Raw genomic sequence first — 23,724 nt, 5'->3', positions numbered from 1 at the left:
GCGGAAAGGCGGCGAAGGCGAGTCTGCGATTCGGAGAACCGAGATCTAGCCGTTCAAGACCGGCCTCGCAAGATGGAGATGCTTCACCGTAAGCCAAGGAGGTCAAACTCTGTCTGTATATCTGATTAAATATACCGTCCGATATCTAATCAATACAATCAGCCTGTATACAAATTGTTAAAGAAAGGGAAAAAAGGAGCATAAGCGATAACAAAAAGGCCCCAGTGTTTCTGTATTGATAAACGCTCCACAACAACATTACATAATATATTAGCAAACAAACAGCTCGAGTGAACAAGGCCAAACTGACAACAACAAAAAACGGACAAATATGAAGCATAACATACAATGCGACCAGCAGCTTTGTTTCCCATCGTTCTTTAACCCAGATTATTTAGACGAGGAGATCTTTTATCATACGCCCTTATTGATGCTGACAGCAGACAATTACATTAAGTGTCTGAATCTCCTGCTCTCTCTCTTCCTTTATCAAGGCCGTCTGTGTACTTCTGGCCGAGGCACGCTATTGGCTGAAGCGATTCAGCTGCTCGGAGTGAGAAATAACACAGATCTGTCCCTCCGTTCTCTGTCTGAGGCCTCTGCCAACGATGCCACAATGGACCAAACCCTGGCCAATAAACACAAGTGTTTTGATGCAAATAAATACACTTTATCCAATAATCAGCTGTGTGGGCTGAGAGGAAGCATAAAGAAAGAGGAAGATGCTTCTGGCGTTGCAGGCTGAGAGTACATCCACTGCAGAGTTTGACTGCGGGCAGCACGGTGGAAGAGAGATCCAACAGACTGTTGATGTGTTGATCTTGCTCAGTCCAAGTTTGCACATGCACTCATAAATGATGCCCACATTCACATCAACACACACACACACCTGGCGTGTGTAATCAGGAGTGGTGATACATGGTGAGTACATTTTAATATTCATTTATTTAATTAAATAAATATTGAATGAGATAAAATAGATGAGTGAGATTTTCGTGGACATTTTTATAGTAAGGCTCTTCTAATCCTTTGAGTATGCTCTCATATTTTCTTTCCATGTGTTTCCCCAGTGGGAATGAATCCCTTTCCCGGCATAATGCCGAGCTCTCTAGAGCTACAGCGGTCAAAATATTGGTCATTCAATTTCTCATCCGCCAAATGTATTAGTATTCAGCGGCCCCTCCCACTGTGTCACCTCTCAGCCAATCCCAGTCCTCCACAATCTGCCACCTGCACCACCTGTGCTCCGTGTGGACTGACACGCGTCTCCAAGCCCCGCCTCCTCTCCTTTGAACCAGCATATGCCTTCTTTGTGTCAACCAGACACAAACACTGCAGCATCCCCCCCCAACCCCCACCCTTCCACCACCCAGTGTCGCCATGGGAACAAAAAGAGCCGGTCTGCACTTGAAAGAGATGACTTTGAGGGTTGGTGGGGGGAAAGACGCAGTACCGTATATGTGCGTATGTTCACGTGGTTGAGAAGAAATTATTGCTAGACCGAGCAGGGCTGTCCCGCAAAAAAATTAATACAAAGTTTGAAACCATCACAAGACACAAGGGAGAGGGGAAGTCGACTCTGCGGCGAGACCAGCGACGGTTGCCCGGGCCTCTGATAGGCGCCACGACGCGACTGATGTACTTATTTAATATCACCGGGGCTCAACCCTGAGAGATATGGAGGCTGCTCAACGATGCCATGAATCCTGATTCCAGCGTTGCCGCGACAACGACAACAACACGACAACAAAGAAGAGAACAGAAGTGCAGCTCACGCACACAAGCACGCACAAGCACACACACAATAATCCCCCCCCCCTCCCCCCACATACACACACACACAAACACGCGCACACGATCACACACACACAGTATCACACACACACACACACACACTATGGCACACACACACACAAACACACACACACGCACACACGCACACGCACACACACAATCACACACACGCACACACACAATCACACGCACACACCAGGGCCCGGCACAGCGGAGCACATACTCCGCTCATACAATGATTAAAACCCTTCTGTCTCCGCCGTGGCCCCTGAGCCGTTTTTTTGCGACGACATGGACGTGGTTGCCGTGACTCCCGGGGCCCCCCGCGGTGCGCCAGACGGGGGCCTCCAGACGTGTGGGCCTCCAGACGTGGGGGCCTCCAGACGCAGGCAGGAGGATTTATCTAAGCTGTCTCTACAACCACTGAGGGGCAGACAGGAGGTTGGGGCGGGGGGGGGGGGGGGGGGGGGGCCGGATCCTTGACATTTGTCACGTGAGGAGGAAATAAACCCACGGCGGCGTGAGGAGGGACCGGAGGAGACCCCGCCCCCCCGCCATCCGCCGGCCCCTTGGGCTTGTTGTGAGCGATTGAACGAGCGACGGTGCGGTGATGCAGACAGCAACGGAGGCTAAGAGCGTTGAGGTGTTGCTGTAGCAATGATATCTGACCGCGCTGCCTGCATGCCTGTGTGTGTGTGTGTGTGTGTGTGTGTGTGTGTGTGTGTGTGTGTGTAGGCGTGTGTGTGTGTGCGTGTGTGTGTGTGTGTGTGTGTGTGTGTGTGTGTGTAGGGCGGGGAGACATGGCAGCAGGCCCCCCATGACCTCTCTGATACGTGCCTCCCTGTCAAGTAATGGTGGCAAAACAAAACTTTCCCCTCCCTACCGCAAAGACAGAATTGATCCGGCCAGAGGAAGCCGAAGACCTGATTTAACCATGGGGGCTGCTGTGTGAGTCAGAGTCTTGCTGTTTGGTTGGTGCATTGGTGTAAATAAATCATTAGCATGTTAGCTCTAGAGATAGCATGTTGTAGCTTCACAACACGTGATGAGAGGGGGGTGCTATGTCTCATGGCAGAGAGTAATGATCCTCCTGAGATGCCACGCTCCAGGGAGTGTGTGTGTGTGTGTGTGTGTGTGTGTGTGTGTATGTGTCTCCGTACCTGTTTGTGTGTGAAAACGTGTGTGTGGGTGTGTTTGTGTGTGTATGTGCATGTGTGCATGCTTGTGAATGCCTGTGTGTGCATAGGGGTATGAATGAATTTGTGTGTCTTAGCTTGTGTGTGTTTGTGTGAATGCATGTACATGCTTGTGTGTGTGTGTGTATGTGTGTGTGTGTGTGTGTGTAAGTGCATGTCTGTGCTTGTCTGTGAGATTGCATGTCTGTGTGTGTGTGTGTGTGTGTGTGAGCTGTGCTTGTGCGCATGTGTGAGGGTGCATGTCTGTGCTTGCGTTTGTGTGTGTGTGTGTGTGTGTGTGTGTGTGTGTGAGTGCATGCCTGTGCCTATGTGTGAGTGAATGTATGTGTGTGCTTGTGCGTATGTGACTGTGTGTACTTGTGTGTGTGACTGCATGTCTGTGTTTGTGTGTGTTTTTGTGTCTGCATGTACACTTGTATGCCCAAGAGTGTTTACATCTGCACGTAGTTGCCCGTTGTTGTTTCTCAATTAGCAAGACAAAAGATAGAGGCGCCCGGTCAAGATTACCTGTCTCCACTGCGGTGGTGGGGAGAGGGGGGGGGGGGGGGGAAGGGGGGGGGGGCTGCTTATTTATGACTGCCTCACGGCTCTAATGTTCCTGCGATCCAATGCTCGTAACGCCGACACGGCCGGGAGCGGGCGAGCAAAGAGAAGGCGACGGAGGCACGGCGATGGAGGCGCAGCGCTGGTAGCGGCGGAGAGACAACGCCATCCCGGGCCGGTGAAGTCAGAGGAATGATAAGGATCACACAGGGATCTTTATCCTCCAGCCGACAACAGCGATCAGCTCTGGCCGCTGACGGAGGCAATCTGTACACGTCGGCCATTGATTTGGTTTAAGGAGAAGGAGAGCGAGAGCGAGAGCGAGAGAGAGCAGGAGATAGAGAGAGCAGGAGAGAGAGGGTGAGAGAGGGTGAGAGAAGGAGAAAGGTAGAACGAAAGTAGAGAAAGAGAGAGATGGCTAGAGAGACAGAGAGAGATAGAGACAGGTGGAGAGGGAAACAGGAGACGCTACACAATAAACAAGGATTAAAGTTGACCTTTTGCTTTTTATTTGAACGTTTCATAACTTTAATTGTTTTTTCCACTCTTGATGACAGAGGAGAGGGAGGAGAGAGAGGGAGATAGAGAGGTGGGGAGACTGAGAGAGACAGACAGAGAGAGGTAGAGCGGGAGTGTGAGACCGATATAGAGAAATCGAGAGAGAGAGGGAGATAATAGCGCGATAGAGAGAGAAACGAAAGGGAAGGACAGAGATGCACTGTAAGTGTGAGAGAAAGACCGGGCGAGTGAGAAAGAGACACAGAGAGAGGAGTGTGACAGACCGATATAAAGAGAGGGAGTGAGAAATGGAAACTTTTTGATTGGATTGTGAAACAAGCGACCAACACGCTAGCTATCTGTGTGCTAGCCCGCTTGCTGAAGGTGGTCTATGAGTATTAGAGTACGAGGATAATATATATATTTTTATTTTTATGTCAACACAGCCAGTATGGACAGAGAAAACATCTGCCACGGGGTAACTAACATTGATGAGTTTTGAATGTCAAACGACTAATAAAGGAAAACGTATTTGTTTGAACAGGTGGGCGGTATGGCTGTGAGAACGAGCTCAACAAGGTGAAAGACTCCATTCTGCTCTCATGGCTTCTCCAAGCACAGCCACTAATACCCCTTTCCTCCTGCGTTATGGTTCACATTTACACGGGCAGGGAAAGCTGTTGGAGGCTTTAGGGCTTTGCCCAAGGGCACCTTGAACATTCAATTTAGGATTAGGAGAGGGAAAGAGGGGAGAGACGGATAGGGGCCGGTGCTGGGTCACTCTAACCCCACTATCTTGTACGGAGATGGTCAGTCTGCTTCACTGAGCTGGGGTGGAGACAGCCTGTTGGGTACTTCACTCCCAGCGGTGGGTCCAGAGGAACCACACTAGGGCCTGGCTCTCGCTTAAAGCGCTCTCCCAGTGGGTGGAACACCGTGCGATGGTTAACACCCCCCTGCAGGCTTTCTAGCCGCTGCCCGTGGGAGTTCACACCGTCGCGGATGGGAGCGGTGAAGACCAAGACTCCATCTCTCTGGTCAGGCGAGTCCACCAACGCTCCTAGTCAGATAATAAGGATGAACGCCTGGCTAACTTTTGTCCCATTTCCTTTTTAACATTACTAACACAAGCTGTCCCATGATCCTTTGCGTCGCCCGGTGGCGTCCCCGATACAAAGCCAATGAGGCATGTTGCCTGGTGGTACGAAATGTGTGGCATTGTGTCCGATTGGGTGCGCTCTATTACGGGACCAGAGTGTCCCCCACCTAATTAGCACCATGCTACCTCCGCTCTGTAGCACTGTGTTAGACAGGGAGGTCGGAAAATAGTGGGTGAGCTGAGCCACTCTGTCAAAGTTACTGCTAACACAGTAGCCACTGCACAGAACATGGAGCTAATTAGTTTCAACCGCAAAAGCCCAAAAAAAGGAGATCTGTCATTCTCTCTTCATGGTTTGGTGCCAAGGGATTTGTTAAATGTGAAAAAAGAATTTTGTTTTTTGTTTCCTATTTCCTGTGTCATTTTATTTCTTGTTTTGTACTTTTTTTTGCCTTAAATCTTGGTCATATATATATATGAAAGCTTACTTAATGTTTATTAAAGTTAGACAGACAACTGTCCCTAGTCAAGCTGTTTGGATCAAATCTCTCACATCAAAAAGGCTTGTCACATCTGAGGGTCTTAAACAGCGATGACAGAACAGACAAGAAGGAAACAATGTTTAACCATAAAATAAAATAAATGAAAAACCAACCCAACCCCGCTGTTCCCCACGCAAGATTGATTGAAGACGTTTGACAAAAGCACCCGAGAAAAAAGAATTTGTTTCTTGTTACTTTTCCACACACTCAATACCCTCTCCATGTAGATGAGCGAGCACAGCCCAGTGCGTGTGCGAGCAGACGATGATTAGTGACACACACGCGCCCACACAGGCCTCTTGAACAATCATGGAGCATTAGCCCCTTCATAAAGATCAATCACGCAAATTAAACACTGCACTTAGCTAATTAAATATAGTTTGATACTGTAAAAGTACATGCCGCCGCATTCACACGTTCCCAAACACTCTTTAATAGCAGGAGCGTCCAAGTATAATGGGCCGTTATTGGGCAGACATGCTGGTTAAACATCACTTAGGCAAATGCCTGTTTCCGTGGCGATTGGTATGGGTGTCACGTCCCATCTTGTGTGAGAGTGGCTGATGGCGCTGAAGCAATCCCTCGCTCCCGTTGTTTGAGAACCGCCGTGTGCAACTGATTCGTCGAGTGTCCAAAATGTTGAATAAAGTGTTGATGTTTCCGGAATAATCCAACACCATGGTGATACAGGTTGGACTATAGGATGTAGTGTGCCTGCACTTTTTTCTACTGAGACTACCATCATTTGAAGGACTTTCTAAGCTAGGTTGTGGTTCCCCCCCCCCGCGACACACACAAACACACACTCACAGATACACACACAGTTAGACACACAGATACACGGCAACATAGAATAGAATAATGATAATTACTAGGAGTGCTAGCAGTCAGGAATGGTATTCTCAGCCCACACGTGCCCCCGAACCACAGCGCCCGCCCTTTCCCCGTAGTTCACAGAGTCACGGCACTCAGGGGCGATGACAAAGGTGTCTCCAAGCTAGTCAGAGTCACTAGTCAAGAGCAAATGCCGTAAATAGGCGAGTTTGAGCATTAGCGCTTACGTATTCAAATTGACAGTGTGACGCAATTTTAAGAGCTAACAACACAAATATTTGCACACATTTACATTTACATTTTGACAACCGTACAAGTTGGACATTTTTATTCAATCAAAACTTTTCCATAAGATCAGGCATTTAGATAGGCCATGTTTACCAAATTCTGTGTAATTCTTTCAGTGCTAAAAATGTCTTCTTCCAATACTTTCCCTTTGCAGAAAAAAATATCTAGATTGACATGATAGGTCAAAGAGGCAGAAATGTTCAGCATGGGAAATACGACCTATATACCGAGTTCCACGCAATTTCGGCCATCACACTCGGCGGGGCTGAGTGTTTTACTTGGACCCAAAAAATAACAGCCCCTGTGTGTTAAGTGGTACAAAACTTTTAGAGAAGATGCTTACCAGAAATACAAATGCGACCCTAAAGGCGTTACTGATCATCAATAATAATAAGAATCCCTGGAAATACAATAACTAAAAATCTATGTATGTATATATAATATAAATAAAACAATACTCTGAGAATACCTACTATATCACTGCTTTGGATGAAAGCATCTGTTGAATTACTAAACAGTGATCATTGGTATCCAGGAATCAAACTAGCAACTCTAATCTCTACGTTTCCATTTTGAAAGTTTCATCATAAGTACTACAGTATTACAGAGAGGGTTGCTGTCTTGCCAAGAATGTTGACATCACTCATAACACAGGAACAACAACATTACACAACACCGCAGGCAGTGGAGAAACCAAGCACTTTCTATTCACTTGGAGACAAAAAGCTATGGTATTCTGTATTTAGAAGTAGCTGTTGCTTTATTTGTAGCTCTTCACATAGGCCGACATCCGTTGTCAAAGTTGAACAATCCTGCCTTATAAAAGTTGAATAAAAGTATAAGCAACTAACCCGGGCTAATTGCGTCAAGCAGGGAAACAGACATTTGAAGTGAAGTGATCTGAGGGTTTGCTATTAGCATGTCGCTTATTGCCCAGAAATGTTTTCCCTCTGAAGTTGCAAGGAAATTTTCTTCGCAAATCAAAGCATTTTAAAGACCTCAAACGGGTCCTCAAATTGGTCCCTTCAGAACTGTCAGGCCTACTGGGTATTGCTGAACAACCGCTGAAGAGTTTGTAAAAGTCGTAAAAAACCTTGAAAAAAATAAATTTTAATGTTCATCAGACAAATTTCAGTTGGTGGTTGAAACTGTTATTATGGTTTCTTGTAAATTTTGTAACTCTTTCACTTCAAACAACAATGTGTGTGCCCCTGTTTGTTTCATGCTAATAAGCCTTTTTTATATCTTAAGCTATGAGTGCCAATAATGTTTTGGCATATCATTTTGAACAAAACAACAATCTCGAAAACAACTGGATGTTTCCCAGCGTCATGCGTGAGTGTTATGTTCCTTCATGCACTCCCAACTCTGCTAGCGGCGCTGAGGCTAACGGTGTAGCCGTATTAAACGTGTCCACACTACCTCGACTACCGGTCCGCTTTGCTGATCAATATTAATGCTGACCTTATCATTCACTGAGGTGCTTTTTAAAAGTACACCGGGCAGCTCCGCTCACCAGCCTGTTTGCTGAGAGTATAAGACAGTTAGCGCCTTGAGTAAAAAGCAAACAAAAGGAAATGAAAAAATAAAACATTATTTTTTCTTTTCTCACCCTCAACGAATTGAGTCGCCATGAATAGCAACACGGCTGTCAGGGCCTGTGTGTGTTTCCGTTGGTGTGGTGGCTAGGCTAATATGGCTGGATACTTTGTATTTGTGTGTGTGTGTGTGTGTGTGTGTGTGTGTGTGCGTGTGTGTGTGTGTGATGGTTTGGGTTTGTCTGTGTGTGTGTGTGTCTGTGTGTGTGTGTGTGTGGGTGAGTGTGTTTTCTGCGATGTTCTTCGCCTTCGCATGAGTGCGGAGAATCCCAGCAGGCCTCTGGAACCTAATGATCCGAACTCCAAAGGCGAGGAGGCGGGGAACATACACAAACTACGCAGACGTACACAAACCGCCTACCGAGCGACTCCCCACGCCGCCGCACACTCCACCAGTCAACACACCCACCTTCGCACACTTTCACCCTCACACCCCGCACCTTTTTGATTGATAGGCTAGCCTCCCTCCCCTTTCTCCATGACTCTCTGCTGGAGGTAATTCCACCAGCTGCTTTTGCCTCGGCATCCACAAAGTAACAAAAGACAATATTTGATTTGAGTTTGGAGGGGCGGAGGGGAGGGGAAGGCGGTCAGGGTGCTCGCGGCGGCGGAGTGTTTGCGGTAGCGGTGGTGCGGACCCGGCCCGGTAATTTGCAGCGAGCGGTACAAACAGAGATAGGATGGTGTTTACATGGAGAGAGTGGTGGCACCGGGGTCAGCCGGCACTCTGCATGATGGGAATAACAACGAGGTCCCGGAGCGATCGCGGCCTTCCTGCCATGCACGCTCCAGGCAACACAGGCAGCGGCGGCACAACGCAGAATGTGGACAAAATGTTAAACTGGGAACGTCGTGTCAAGAGATGCTGTGGATAAGAATATCATTTTACTACTTGTGTTTTTTTCCCTTGGAAAGTGCCTGAGAAAATGGCACCAGCCCGGCTGTTGGCACGGATTTACAATGCACTCGACGTTGCCTGATTGTGTTAGATATTGTCGTTTAATTTCCTGAGCTAAGTAGGTTTTTTTTTAGCTTTTGAGAGTTTTTATAGAATGTATTTTTTGCTCTTTTATATGCTCTTTATTTTCATAATTATAATTCTGAATGTGATAGTAAGAACTCAGTTACATGCCATGAAGGAGCAGGTGTTGGAATTTTTTTCTCAAGGCTTTTTGGGGTCAAACCCAGTAAATTGACCCCCAATATAGGCTCTTTAGAGTCCATATCAAATCCGAAAGTTTAATTACCAAACACAAATTCAAGGACATTTTAAGTCCAGGGATAGTTTCACTCCCCTGAGAGCCTCATTAATTCCTGACCCAGCTAACGACCAATTTCCTTCTCTAAATTATTGTACAAAATATGGTTTGATGTGTTTTTATTCTCTTCAGCTAGTTTTCAGTAACTGTTTATGAACATAAAATGCTTTGCATTGCAATCCAATCCAACACAATCAATATAAATTGAATCTAATTGAATAATACCTCATATGATATAACCCTATCTAATATAATACAATCTAAGATATTTGCATGCAATTAATATAACATAACCTAACCCTAATCCCCCCAACCCATTCTAATGCAAACTAATGTAATGTAATCTAATGTCACCTATTACAATCTAATCTTATCAATAGGGAGGTAGAGGTTGAAGATAGAGGATCTGGCCGTGGGTCTCTCAGCTATAGACGTACCAAGGTCCAAGTGGCAGTGTGAAGGATTCTGGGATGGTTTTCAGCAGATATGAAGGAAACTTGCCATGCTTGTAGCAGACATGGAGGAACAAGGCTACGGAGACATGGATGATTGACGGCCCAGTCCCTAGCATTAACCTACCGGTCCGGGGCTCCACGGAGAAGTAGGGCTGGCCATGGATGATGCTGTAGATGACCCGAGCGCTGTTCCCGTACGTCGGGTCGTCAGCGTCCGTCGCCGCCACCTGCACCACCATGGTCCCTGCGCACAGAGGAATGAGAGGAAACAAAAAAACCTTTCAGCAGTTTCCACGACAACGAGCTCCAAGTCAAACTGAGCTAATTATGGAAATAGTAACTATATCAGTGTCAATGTATGACCAACTGCGGGAGAACTGAGGAAGAAAGGGAAATAATTATACGGTGAATGAAAGGGGAAGGAAAATGGTGGCTTGGAAGTGGCCTAATGCAAAACCAGTGTTACTTTCTTTTTTAATCCAAGTACTCATTTTCTTTTCCGGTCTTTGTTTGTCAGTCTTGGGGTGTTGGCTTCCTCTCTGTTTTGTATTTGTTTGAAATTTCATGAAACCATTCACGGGTTTGGAAGTGGTATTTCTCCCCAGAGTGGATTGAAATCGTTCGAAGCGCCAAATCTGGCGTTGTCATGCGGCTTTTCTGGCACGCTAAAGATCCTGACACCCCTCAGAAAACACAGAGTTGTCGACATCATTTGGGAGGGACGGTGTGGCGAGATTAAAACGGTACTCTGTGCCCTTCCTGGAATCATTTTATTTTCATAGTCTTTTTCGGATTCCCCTGAAACTCCAATCTGGTGTTGGTAATTCAGCAGCGGGATAAGTCTTGGCTCGTAGCTCGGCACGCTAAAGAGAGAACCGGCACAAAGGCATTATATTCTGTTCAGTTCATTAATGTCCCTCCACTAGCTCTATCCCCTCTATCCCTGAATTCATTTTGGTTTTTACAGATATCTAGAGAGAAGCTCTTGCCAATCGAGGCGTTCCCAGTTCGACCACATAATCCCAGGGAAGCTTTATTTTATGTATTGAACTCTTTGTTGGCGGTATAAAGTTTGCTTTTGGTTCCCCGGCTAAGGACAGTATCCTTCAATTTCAACAAACATTCAGGGCTTTCCGGACTACCACCAAGTCTCTGGGAGTGTTGGCAAGCAAGAGAAAACAAGCCAGACTTTTGTTTTTACAACATCTATACCCGGTTATGTTCGTTCCACAGAGTCGCACATATACGCTTCACAAAAAATAACTCCACCTTCAAGTAGCTAACTCTGAAGCCAACATTTGTGTCTTTTGTGATGTTGTTGATGTAAACATACTCTTCCGTTGGCACAACTATACCCTTGTTTATCTGACATTTAGCTACGACGAACTGTCGTAGCTAAATTAAGAACTGTTAAGGACTTGCTGTTCAACTTCTATAGCTACAGAGATCCAGGCTGGTGGAATCTGTTATGCTCGCTGTACCCACTGTTGTTTGGAAGGTAACCTATTGTTTTAAAACCACAACCCTTGTTTGGAGTTGCTTATTTCTGACATGAATCATTGATTTATGAGCTAGTACCACTAATACTCTTGGCTTCTCATCGCTACAGCTACGCAGCTTCACGTTATCGCTAATCAATTCTTTTGTGCTGTACAACTTGGGAAAACACATTATAAACACAGTTTTCCCACCGCAGCCATATGCTTGCGTGCTTTCCCTGACCTACACTGTTGAGTAAAGAGCAGTAGAGTACCAACTCTGGGCTTGGGATTCCAACAGCGATAGACATCTGGAGGCATTCCTCAGTGGGTATACGTTGAGTGTTTCAAGAATCGATCACACTGCTTTGATCACTCCTTGCATGCCTCAATGTTGTTTACTGAATGAATGCACGGAAATGTGCGCAACAATGATGACCCTCTTAGGAAGCTTACGCCAATATATATCAAAACAACTCCAGCATGAGTTCAGCTATTATCGTATGGTATTGAACGGAGACATCAGGTGAGTTACAGATTAGAAGCGACCAGATTGCGTTGATGTGTGTGAGTCTCTGGTGTTGGATTTGGACGGTGGATCAATGTGCTGGGTCCTGTGGTCAACCTAGCTGCTGTTGCTGCCAGGTCTGGCTAATCTCCCTGACTCACAACAATACCTGGCGGGTCATTACTGCTCGCTCTCCATCTCACTGGTGCTTTCATCCGCGCTGTGGCATACCGCGCCGCACCTGAACAGCCCTTCACTCTTTCTCTTTCTTTCTTTTGCCGTTGCCCTCTCCAGTTATATTACTGTAGCTCTCCTGTTCTCACTCCCTCTCTCTTGCCGTCTCAAACTCCAAACACTCATGTTCTTTCTCTCTCTCTCTCCCTCTTTCTCTCCCTACGTGCGTTCTTTCTCCCCCTTTTCTACCCTCTTTCTCTCTCACTTCATTGCTCATTTTCAACACTTCTCTTTTCTCTCTCTCTCTCTCTCTCTCTCTCTCTGTCTCTGTCTCTCTTTCCACCTACAGTGGAATCATACATCGGAGAGAGAGGAAATCTCAAGGGCTCCTGTTTATCATAGGCATGTTTCAGTTCCATGTCTTTAAGGCTCAGTAGGGGTTAGGGCATCTTGCTCAAGGATGGTAGACAGGTAGACATTCAGGGTTTTTAACCCGGCACCTTTCAGCTTGGACTCCATTATAACCACCAGGCTTTCCCCGCTAAAGATTTACTGGTAATGGCTGCTGGGGTTCACAAGGATGCCTCATAAACATCTCCCCCTCCCCCCCCCCCCCTAACCACCCTCTCCGGATAATAACACCTTGTTTACAGTGCTGTAACACACAGCAGAGCGACTTTGCTGCTGATTTGACTGAACTCGACCACTGCATCCCAAGACACAGAAACTGCAGCGACAGGGAAAGGCCATCTGCGATGTTCAAATGGCCTTTTGCTTCCAGTATGGCGTCCATACACATATCCATAAGCAGCCATGCAATATCGATGTTCTCACGGATCATCCAAAAACAACAGAAGTTGTTTTGGCGATTGATTAATGGACGGCATAAATATCCGCAGAAGTTGAGTTCCTGATTTAAAAAGTTTAATTTTTAGTTTGGCATTCTTTAAATCACGTTGTGTAATGTTTTTTGCTTGTATCTCCCTCAAAGGTCTCTCTGCGATTCTGACGTTTTATGGCTATTTTAAACTGATTGTATTCCTTCTCGTCCTTGTTATGTTGTTTCCCGTTTTTAAGCACGTTGTTTTGCAACTTTTATGCAAAAAGATGCCATACACAGAGCAAAAGATTGATTGCTGAGCGCCTACGGAGCGTTGCCATAAAGCCAGCTTCCAGGGTCGTCGCAGTCGTCGCCGGCGACAACCGCTGACGTATCCATCGCCAACGTTTCCCTTCCAGGAAGCGACGGTACGTCAGCCGCAGCGCATGCCGCCGACGCCAAAGCCGCCACCAGGCCCCGACAGCAAAACACTCTCGGCGAGACGTTGATGAAGTGACCTTGAGATATAAAAGCATTGTTTCTCCCCCCGCGATGTGCCTTCTGGAGCCGAACGCCGGGGCTGATGAACGGTCGCTTTATGCTGGGATATTTCACTTTAATAGCCGGCAGCTATATCTGTGAGCCCAGAGCCTGTACTGTAGCGGTTATAAAGGAAATGGCCCCGGTGATATTTTACTTTGAGGCAAACAGCGTAATAAAAACCTACTGCTGGCGTTTCGACGCGCGGGACGTGTTGAACGGCAAGGTTTTACTGGGATAAGTGATGTCGGCAATCGCAGATTAGAAGCTCTCTGTCCTGCTCGTAAAACGACAGAAGAGAGGAGAAAGACAAATGGAGGGAATTTATAGGGCGCTTTACTAAACACAACTAACAGGCGGGAAAACTCTCTCACTCTTCCTTTCGCTTTCTCTCTCTCCCTCCCTCTCTCTCTCCTCTTCCCCCCCCCCCCCCCCCTCTCTCTCTCTCTTTCTCTTTTGTGTCTCGTTATATTACGGAACATTACGTTAATTTAGCAGGCGCTTTTGTCGAAAGCGACTTGCAATAGGTGTATTCAGCGAAGAAGATATAAGGCCAAAAGGTGCAAGAATCAGTACAGTACAAAAAAATGTATTGGCTTATTGTCTCCCAAAAGCAAAAAGTCTCATCCATTCATACACATTGAGACGTTCAGAAATGTTCACCAGTTCACACACATTCAACCATACCCACTCACCAATAACCACATGCATTTTAAAACCCATTCACACACAGATTTGCAGCTTCACACCCATTGACACATTCCTTGTAACCAATAACAACATTCTTACGCACATTCACCCATTCAACATCTTTTCACATTTGTTACATTTACACATTCACCAAACATTAATCTATTAAGTGCAAACTCTCTCTCTCTCACGCACACACACACACGGATACACATGCATTCGCAAGGTCAAGAAACATACATCCATTCACACACAAACTCAAACACACACTCACACACACGTACATTCACAAATTCACCCATCCACACATGTTTTCCTATCCAACACTGTGTCCCAAGCCATGCAAGTCCAGAGGTGGTCTGCGTCTGGGAGTCCTCTGGGAGACAGCGCCACATAAAATAATACCCAGGTGGAGCCAGGGTGTCCACCCCCCCAGCCATCCCCAGGGGAGAAGGCCCTCGTGGGGCCGCGGGAGCCTACAGCAGGCCCGCTCCGGTAGATCACCAGATGTTAGTCATGACAGCTGGCATTACAGGCTCCCCATAACATCAAGGTCACCCGCATGACGGGGCGATGAAGGAGAGTTCGCCCGCCACTCTAAATCTCTATTATGGGATGGTATTTAAAATCACTTTACACAAGCTTCACCTGATTGGCCGGTAGGTTATCGTTCAGCTTTGACTTGATGGGGCTTTCGACAACGATTTATTTTGTTTTTTAAGGTGATCTCTTCTCTACTCTTTCCTCTCCTCTCTTCCTCTCTCCTTTTTCTCTGTTTTTCTCTCCTCCCCTCCCCACTCCTCTTCCCTCCTTTTCTCTCCTCCTCTTCTCTCCCCTCCTCCCCTAACCTGTCCTCTCCTCTTCCTCTCCTCTGCTCTTCCTCTCCTCTATGCTTCCCCTTCTCTCTCCCCTTCTCTGTACTCTCGAGACAATTCTCCGCTTGGCCTTAGCCTTATAGTCTCCACATGGCAGAGGATGTCTGTTATTATTAACGCCTGCTGATAAAAAACATTGAGAGGGGGGTGTGTAAGTCATGTGAGCTTTCCTGATGAATGGAACGACGTGATTGGTTCTGCTCGATGAGCCTGTCATCTGCTACTCACTTTGCCCTGTCAGCCCAACTTCCATTTTTGTCTGTCTTCATTTCCTTGATGGATCAAAATGTCCACCTTTTTTAGTATCTATTACCGGGGGATGGGGACAAAACGGCGTTTCCCCATCAATTCCGCGGCTTGGCTGAGCAACTGTCACCTGGCAGTAATGGAAACAAATATGGCAGCGGTGGTTTGAGTGGGAGTGGCACTATGTGAGTTAGGGAGTTAAGAGTTTTAAACCCACAATCAATATTAATTTATTATTTTCAATAATTTACTAGTACAGCAGGGTGTAGGTGTGCACGTGGTTTAGGACGAGGGACTGATCGCCGAATCGCCGGCTTTATTGTTTGTAAAATCGAAAAATACAGAAGTTGTTTACCTGTCTGTGCATTATCATAATAACTACAAGTTCAAATTCCAACATTTAAGATTGATCACTTTCCACATTGAATGACATTTTTTAATTGTGTTCATGATAGCAGACGTTATATCCAACATAAACATTGTTATATACAGTGATTCATACCATTATAGTTAATGATCCTGTCTGTCCAAGCGTAAAACGTAAATTCCCACCGCGAAAAGACAGATTATAATGAGGATTAATTTGCTAAGGATGGCGTTTTTGTTGTGGTATTGTTATATAAAGAAAGCGAAAAAAATTGAAATCAGCCGTTTGAGCACGCTAACGTTGCACCGCCGTGATGACTGCCCACCGTGATTAAGGTGATTATATTTGTTCACAGCCACACCTGCTTCCCTCCTTCGCGGTTAGGCACGGATTATTGCTTTCAGTCTGATTTAGACATGTTTGTTACCACAAAGCCTAAAATAACGCTTTTCACCTCAACACGCCAAGTTTCACATAGTTTAACACCTTCTTCTCCCTCTTCCGTTACTTTTTATCATTCGTTTATTTTCCGGTCATTTTTCATCATCGTGGAAAACATGAATTGATAATCTGGGATCAACTGTCTTGTTAGCCTTCTCCGCTTGTCCTTTGAATAACCCTTCCCGATATATCATTCCTGGAACATACCATTCGCTCCATCGTCTTTTTGAGGTGGGGGGGGTCATGAATTAGACAGGAACAATGACAGCTGGATAAAGAAGAGGGGGGCCCGTAAATCCAACCGGTGGTGGCCTTGGGTTTGACATTACATTCCCTGAGCTTGTAATGAGGAGCCCGGTCAGCCTTTACCGGGCCCTTGGCTCCGGACGAGCGAGGACTGCTCTCAGCCAAGTCTCTCTCTCTCTCTCTCTCTCTCAAACTCTCTCTCTCTCTCTCTCTCTCTCTCTCTCTCGCTCTTCCTCTCTCTCTTTCTCTCTCTCTCTCTTCCTCTCTCTCTCTCTCTCTCTCTCTCTCTCTCTCTCTCTCTCTCTCGCTCTTCCTCTTCCTCTCTCTCTCTCTCTCTCTCTCTTCCTCTCTCTCTCTCTCTCTCTCTCTCTCTCTCTCTCTCTCTCTCTCTCTCTCTCGCTCTTCCTCTTCCTCTCTCTCTCTCTCTCTCTCTCTCTCTCTCTCTCTCTCTTCCACTCTCTCTCTCTCTCTCTCTCTCTCTCTCTGTTGTCCAGCATCAGACGTCACCCCCGCGACCTCCCGGCTCCCTCTCCTATCTTTTATCTGCCCCCCCCAACGCCCCACCCAACTCTCTCCCGCTACGTGTGAATGGCCGAGCACCACCTCTAATTACTTTAATTAATTAAATTCACGATTTCCTCTAAATTGAAGCCATTTATCAGAGGTGGGGAGTAATGATTTAAAGACGTCTATAAAGGAGTCGTAGAGGACGAGGAGGGGAGAGAGAGAGAGAGACGACGTGGCCCTCCCTCCCTCTCCGTCTCCCTCCCCCTTCCACCACCACGGGTCATATAATTGGGTGGAGCGGGTATTTACGGGGAGAGATTGGACGGCTCACACGTTGTGGTGGATGAAGACCTTCCACCCAGGGTGCTGGGTCTGTAAATAAAGCTGACCGAGGTCACCCTGTTTCTGGGCTCGCACCGCGCCACGCTCCCCCCGCTGGCTGGGGGGGGGGGTGGACAGAATAGGACTTATCTCCGCTTTAACACACAACACCGCGGGGCCCTTATGCCGCTAATCCTCTGGTTCCTTAAGCCACTAGCCTGAGCCCCGTGAACACCTCCCACCTCCTCCAGCACCACTGCCACTACGGCTTTATTATCCACACGTCCGCCTCCCTTCCCCAGCCTCCACCCCCACCGGCTCCTCCCTCCTCACCGTGTCCAGCTCTATTGTGGCCGGGCGCCCCCACGATCATCATCTCCTCCGCCTCCATTTGCAACACCAACTCCATCCACCTCTACATCCTTCATGCCCATGTCAAAGACCTCCATTCCCACCACCCACCCCTAACATCCTCTCCTCCACTATTGCCACCACCTCCTGCTCCGTCCCTTCCACCACTTCCACCCACACCCCCTCCATCCCTCCTCACCACAACCCCCACCATCCCTGCCCCCTTCCCCCCACCACCTCCCTCTCCACATCCACCACCACCGCCAGACCAAATACCACCCCTACCATCCACCACCTCCAACTCCACATCTGTCACCTTCTTCAGCCTCCACCACCTCCTCCACCGAGTCCCACTCCTTTCACCTCCACCACCACCTCAATCCCCACCACCACCACCTCCGCCCGTCGCACTCTCCGCCACCACCTCCACCTCCATATCCATCACCTTCTTCAGCGTCCACCAGCTGCTCATCCGAGCCCCATACATCCTGCAGGCTCATGCGTGTCATAAACCCCCTGGAGACCCCAGTGACAGAGAGGGCCGAGATTGTGCTCAGTCCAGACCGCGCCCTCGCCCCTGGGAGCCAGCCCACGCCTCCGTCATCCGGCCGGCGTGCTTCAAGGGGAGATATGGATGTTGCTTGTTGAGGTGGAAGTGGGACGGAATCGACATAAAGCAGAGTTTTCTCTCATTAGCATCTTCATCAGAGAGGCTTCTGCGTTGCCCCCTCGGTTCCTCCCAGCGTCAGTGCAGACGGTTGAGCGGTTCTGCGCCGGAGATCCAGCAGTGCATCGCTCATCCAGACGACAGAGATGACAGATGAGCTTTATTACACCAACAGCTCGTTTCCCCTTCTTCTGGTACAAGCGCGCTGCTCTGGTTGAATCATCACCGGGAGTCTAAGTCGGGGGCGGGCTGTATCGTCCCGACCAATGATAGAGTATACATTGATGTCTCAACCCAGATGGATCGACAAAGTAGCCAATCACATGGTGGATTGCTTCGGTGTTTCGCCCCGTTCTGGTTGTCTTTTAAATGGGTCATATGTTACTTTGAGTGGCAGTTCTTTTATCTGGTTCACCATTTAGCCGAATTGGCAGAGCAGTGTGTGAACGGCTGACCGGTTGCATGGATGGATGCGATGAGGAGGAAGAGGCAAGACTGGCCGAACGATGGATGAAGTTGAAAGAAACAAAGCAGTGTAAGAAGATTAAAAAAAACAAGGGCAGAGCATGTCAAGGATGCAACGGCACGAGGATAAAAGCAGAGCCAACAGGCAGAGCTGTGAGGCTTGATGGACAGAAAGAGAGAGAGCGAGAGAGAGAGAGAGAGAGAGAGAGAGAGAGAGGCAGAGAGGGTGAGAGAGAGGCAGAGAGGGTGAGTGAGGGTGAGGGAGAGAAGGAAATAGGCCGAGAGAGAGAGTGAGAGAGAAAGAGAGGAAGTGAAATTGAAAGAGAAAGAGAAAAGGGAGAGAAGGAGCGCAAAAGAGAGAGAGAGGGATGAGCGTGACGACCCCCCACCCAGAGTCGTCCTCCAACCTACCCAGCGGGGACATCTCGGGCACGCCGGCCATGTAGGGCCCATCCAGGAACTTGGGCTCGTTGTCGTTGATGTCCTGCACCTTGACCACGAACTCGGAGCGCGGCTCCACGGGCTGGTTGGTGACGCGGTCCACGGCCTGCGCCTGCAGTGTGTAGTAGGCCTGCGCCTCGCGGTCCAGCCGCTTGGTGGCGTGGATGTCCCCCGTGTTCTCGTCAATGGTGAAGATGGAGGCGGCGCCCTCGCCCGACAGCACGTACTTCACCTTGCCGTCGCCCCCGTCAACGTCCGAGTGGAGCTGGGTGGGAGAGAGAGAGAGAGAAAGAGAGACGGTTTGGGTCTGGCTCTAAAAGCAGTATGAGCTAATAGCGCCTCAAAAATGGGCGCCTCAAAAGAGGTATTCTCACGTGCGTTTCCTTCACTATGTATTGACTGCGAGCGATGACAGTTCTTGCTAATTGTACTCAAATTAGCTCTTCATTCTTTCCGACGGCACCTTTAATGTCTATAAGAACGCAAGTAAATAGTTGTTTGTAAGACGTGCCCAAAACGGCAGAAAACAACTTAGTGTTGTTTTTGTACCATTATTTTACCTTTGTTAAAGTGTTTTACTGCTCTGTAAAAGTTCATTTCCATGTTTCCATGCCAATAAAGCTCATTGGAATTAAATTGAACACAGAGAAAGATAAAGTTGGAGTGCAAGAAGGTTTGCTGTTATGCCTACAATTAGTTACAATTGCACACTTCACAAAAGTAAATGGTACAACTTTATCTGTTTATGTATATATATATATATATATAGTCTCTTTTTCTGTAACTGCTTTGGCAAAGTTTCCAGGCATTAAAGCTCTTTTTATGTGAATGTGAAGTAATGTTATTGGAATGTCATCAAATGGAGAGAGAGAGAGAGAGAGAGAGAGAGAGAGAGAGAGAGAGAGAGAGAGAGAGAGAGAGAGAGAGAGAGAGAAAGAGGGGGCAGGAGGAAGAGGGAGAGAGATAGAGGGTGGGGTGGGGGGCAGTAAAAGTGATATAGTTTTATATTTATCTAATGTCATTTGTCTTTCATCCTTTTTTAATTTTCTATTTCCTGTAGTTTTCATAACTTAACAGAATGTCCCCCAAGATTAATATGAAAGGAATTTGAAACTTGATTTGCAGGGCCATTACTTTCCGAAAGACTACATTTCCCACGAACTACATTCGTTTTACCATCCGACTGAACTGTAAAGCGTCAGCACATTAATAGCCTTATGATCTGCAGGAAAACACAACTCCTCCAGCGGATCCTTCAAACACAAATAACCGTTGTTTCTTTGAAGGGGGCTGAAAATAGCTGTTGTGGTGCTGACAAGCAGCATTGAAACATGCCATAAATAAAGTCCACAACATCACATCTCGGAAAAATTAAGTAAACAACTAATTATTCCATGGGCACTTCCTGTTCCTTTTCCGTACGCCTCACTTTTACAGTACGCCACTTACGTGACAGAATATCGTCTTGAATTATCAACGCGGATAATGCGTATCTCAAAATGGCAGTTGACAATGGCTTCTCAACCTCTACTCAAAGCACCACACGCTTTAAATACACGCAGACAAACAAACAAGACTCAACTCTGCACGACGCCTGTCCACCATGTCAAATATGTAAAATAAACAACACAACGTTACATACATTTCAATATATAATACGCCATTTGGCGGACGCTTTTGGCTCCAAAGTGTCTCAGGCGTCACGATGCCTGTCCACATCTTTAAATATGTAAACAGGTTATATATAGTCAAAGTCAAAAGTCAAAGTGCTTTATTTTCATTTGTGCAGGAAACCCAGGGTCATTCTGTGCATTGAAAATGTTTTTGACCTTGCAGGCAAACAGTACGTAGGAGGCATAACAGATGAACAAAAGAGTCACAAATAAAATGGCAAAAAAGATTAAGAAGTGACATAATAAAAGATAAATAAAAAATATACATACATAAATAAAAAAGGGTATATAAATATGGGGTTTATTTTTCCAAGGTGTTAATATATATATATAAATGCCATATTTGGATTTGTCTGAGGCGTGAAGATGTCAATGATGCGGCCCACCGTGTCAAATGTATAATAAACATTTATGATTGCCATTTGATAGAAGCTTTTCTCCAAAGCTTCCTGAGTGCGTTGGTTCCTTGAACAGAGGCCTCCGTTCCTGGGAACGGTCGTTTGACTGTCGGTGCGAGAGGCTATTGATCTGAATCGCGGGGATGTTTTTGGAACGAATTCAGAGTTCAGTAGGGCGGGCACGAATAGTCTAGCGTGTGGGGTGTTTTTACTGCCAGATGAAACGGTCTGGATTCGATCCCGGTGTTCGCTGTGTAACCTGTAGGCATCCTTGAGGCTGATTCACTGAGCCCTACCTGCTCCTTTCACTGGAAGTCCGTCGGGATAAAAGCATCCGCTAAATGACTTAAAAGGTGGTGACATAGATTGCCTGTCACCTGAAATGAAATTCTACGAACGAGTGACCAAAGTGGGGAGCCTAGACCTATAGTTAATTTCCCAGGGTGAGCCTTTCTCCGAGGGAATGCCCGCTGTTCCGCGGACGTTCGATTCATTAAAATAATGGAGTGTGTTGTTTGTGCTGCGTCATCAACCGCCCGCGACGCACATTGAAGCGGACGAACCGAACGCACCTTAATGATTCTGAATAAGGGCGCGCTGACCCGTCTGCCTACAGTTCTTAGCTGACCAGCGCTAAATACCTCACACGCGACTTTCCTCAGCACACCGAGCCCGGGGACTCTAATTGGGCTTTAAACTCTGAATTCTCACCTTGTAAACAGCGGGAGCGGTGAACAACAGAGAACAGTACACAAAGGCTCGGTAATGAGGGCTATAATTGGTGGAGCCGCGTTGCTGCCAGGCACCTTGACAAGGATAATTCAGAGAATATTTCTGACTGTTCGCAATCAAGTCACGCACCCCCGAGTCATTTAGAGCTTCTTTGTGGGTTTTTCATATAATAAAATGAGTTGTTGGTATATTTCATATTGTCATAAAGGAAAAAGGCGGGGGCAGTTCTGGAAAACCTACATTATTTCCGAGGATACACTCACAGCGAACACTGGGTAAATAGACATGGTATTCTTTTTCGTCCCTCTCTGTTCTAGTCGTTATACAATCGTACTAAAGCTAACGCATTTCTTTGGACAACTGGGACAAATGTACAGGATGAAGATGTAGCAGTGCTCATGTTTGAAAATAAACCAGCCCTTTTTTTCACCCCCCCCCCCCACCCTCTTTATAATATATTGAACACCTCAGACAATTGCTTTCTCTACACATAATACAGCGTGCGTCATTGTATTTCACCCCCCCTCTCTCTATTCTCTCTGTTCGAATGTCTGCTTTGATGGTATTTCGCCGGAGATGTGCGTTCGCGTTCCCTGTCAATAGGAGACGGGAGAGGAGGCGGGGGGAGGAGGGGGGAGGCGAGAGGCGGGGGGAGGAGGGGGGAGGCGAGAGGCGGGGGAGGAGGGGGGAGGCGAGAGGCGCGATGCGGGGGTTATGGGGCTATTGTGTTGCATGGTATACCGCGGGCAGGTATGGCGCCCGGCACTAAGAAGGTAAAAGGTCTTTTACTAATGGGTTTCAAGCCTTCGTGTGGAGGATCAGAGGGTTCAACTGCTACGAGGTCAGCTGTGTGGGCGTACGTCTGTTCATAACACTCTCACCCCCCGCCTGGCTCAACGTGTCGGCTGTAGGTCTCGTACGGCACACCCCGGGGTTCTCACCTGCCGTCCCTAACAAACTCCCCTCTCTCTCGACCCCGACGACCTGTTGCGTAATGACATCTGAATTCACAGTTGATGACCAAATGATAAAACAGTGATCATCAAATAGCACCCGGAGAATAAGAAGAGATCAGTTTGAGACGATATTAAATTTCCCATGGTGCACTTTTCTCCCGCCGATCCAAGCACATTAAAGGAATTAAAATAATAAATCTGTGTCGAATGTGTTCCCGCGACGTCCGCCCTGTCCTGTCCGTGAGGGCGCGAAAGAGGACATCAAGAAAGAAAACACCCTCTCAGAGATGGATTCACCCCCTTCCTGGGAGAGGCAGTGTGAGGGAGAGTCACTGTGCCGGCCCCAGCTGGGACGCCTCCTTCTGGTAAACACTCAGACACACTCCGCTGAGATGTCCGACACGGCATGGACGACGGGGTCAGAGGTCGGGGACCAGCCGTTACGCATGATCTGCTCCGCCATTGGGCAGGACTCATCTGCAGCTCGCTTGCCCTGCGGCCCGCATCTCTGTTTATCTTGCTCTCTCTCTCTCTCTCTCTCTCTCTCTCTCTCTCTCTCTCTCGATCTCACTCTCTTTCTATGTATCTTTTCCTCTCAGTGTCTCTTGCTCTCTCTTTCTTTCTCTTCTTTGTTTATCTCTCTCTCTCTCTCTGGATGTCTCTATCATTCTATGTCTCTTTTCCTCTCTGTATCTCTTGCTTTGTCTCTTTTTCTCTGGTTC

The 23,724-nt window shown here is 47.3% G+C and overlaps 1 protein-coding gene across 1 annotated transcript in view; it reads right to left on the bottom strand.

Moving 5' to 3' along the window:
* The window catches only part of LOC307089072 (cadherin-7-like), a gene marked incomplete at both ends in the record, with an annotated part of 87,193 nt that overhangs the window by 34,519 nt on the left and 28,950 nt on the right, over positions 1-23,724 (bottom strand). Inside the window, 2 exons of the mRNA XM_079755170.1 lie at positions 10,231-10,350; positions 19,214-19,508. Coding sequence (XP_079611296.1) covers positions 10,231-10,350; positions 19,214-19,508 — 415 coding nt within the window. The remainder of the gene's footprint in view (positions 1-10,230; positions 10,351-19,213; positions 19,509-23,724) is intronic.

Source organism: Pollachius pollachius (assembly GCF_949987615.1).
Source record: "Pollachius pollachius genome assembly, chromosome: 17".
Lineage (NCBI taxonomy): Eukaryota > Metazoa > Chordata > Actinopteri > Gadiformes > Gadidae > Pollachius > Pollachius pollachius.
This window is presented reverse-complemented; position numbering and strand designations above follow the sequence as displayed.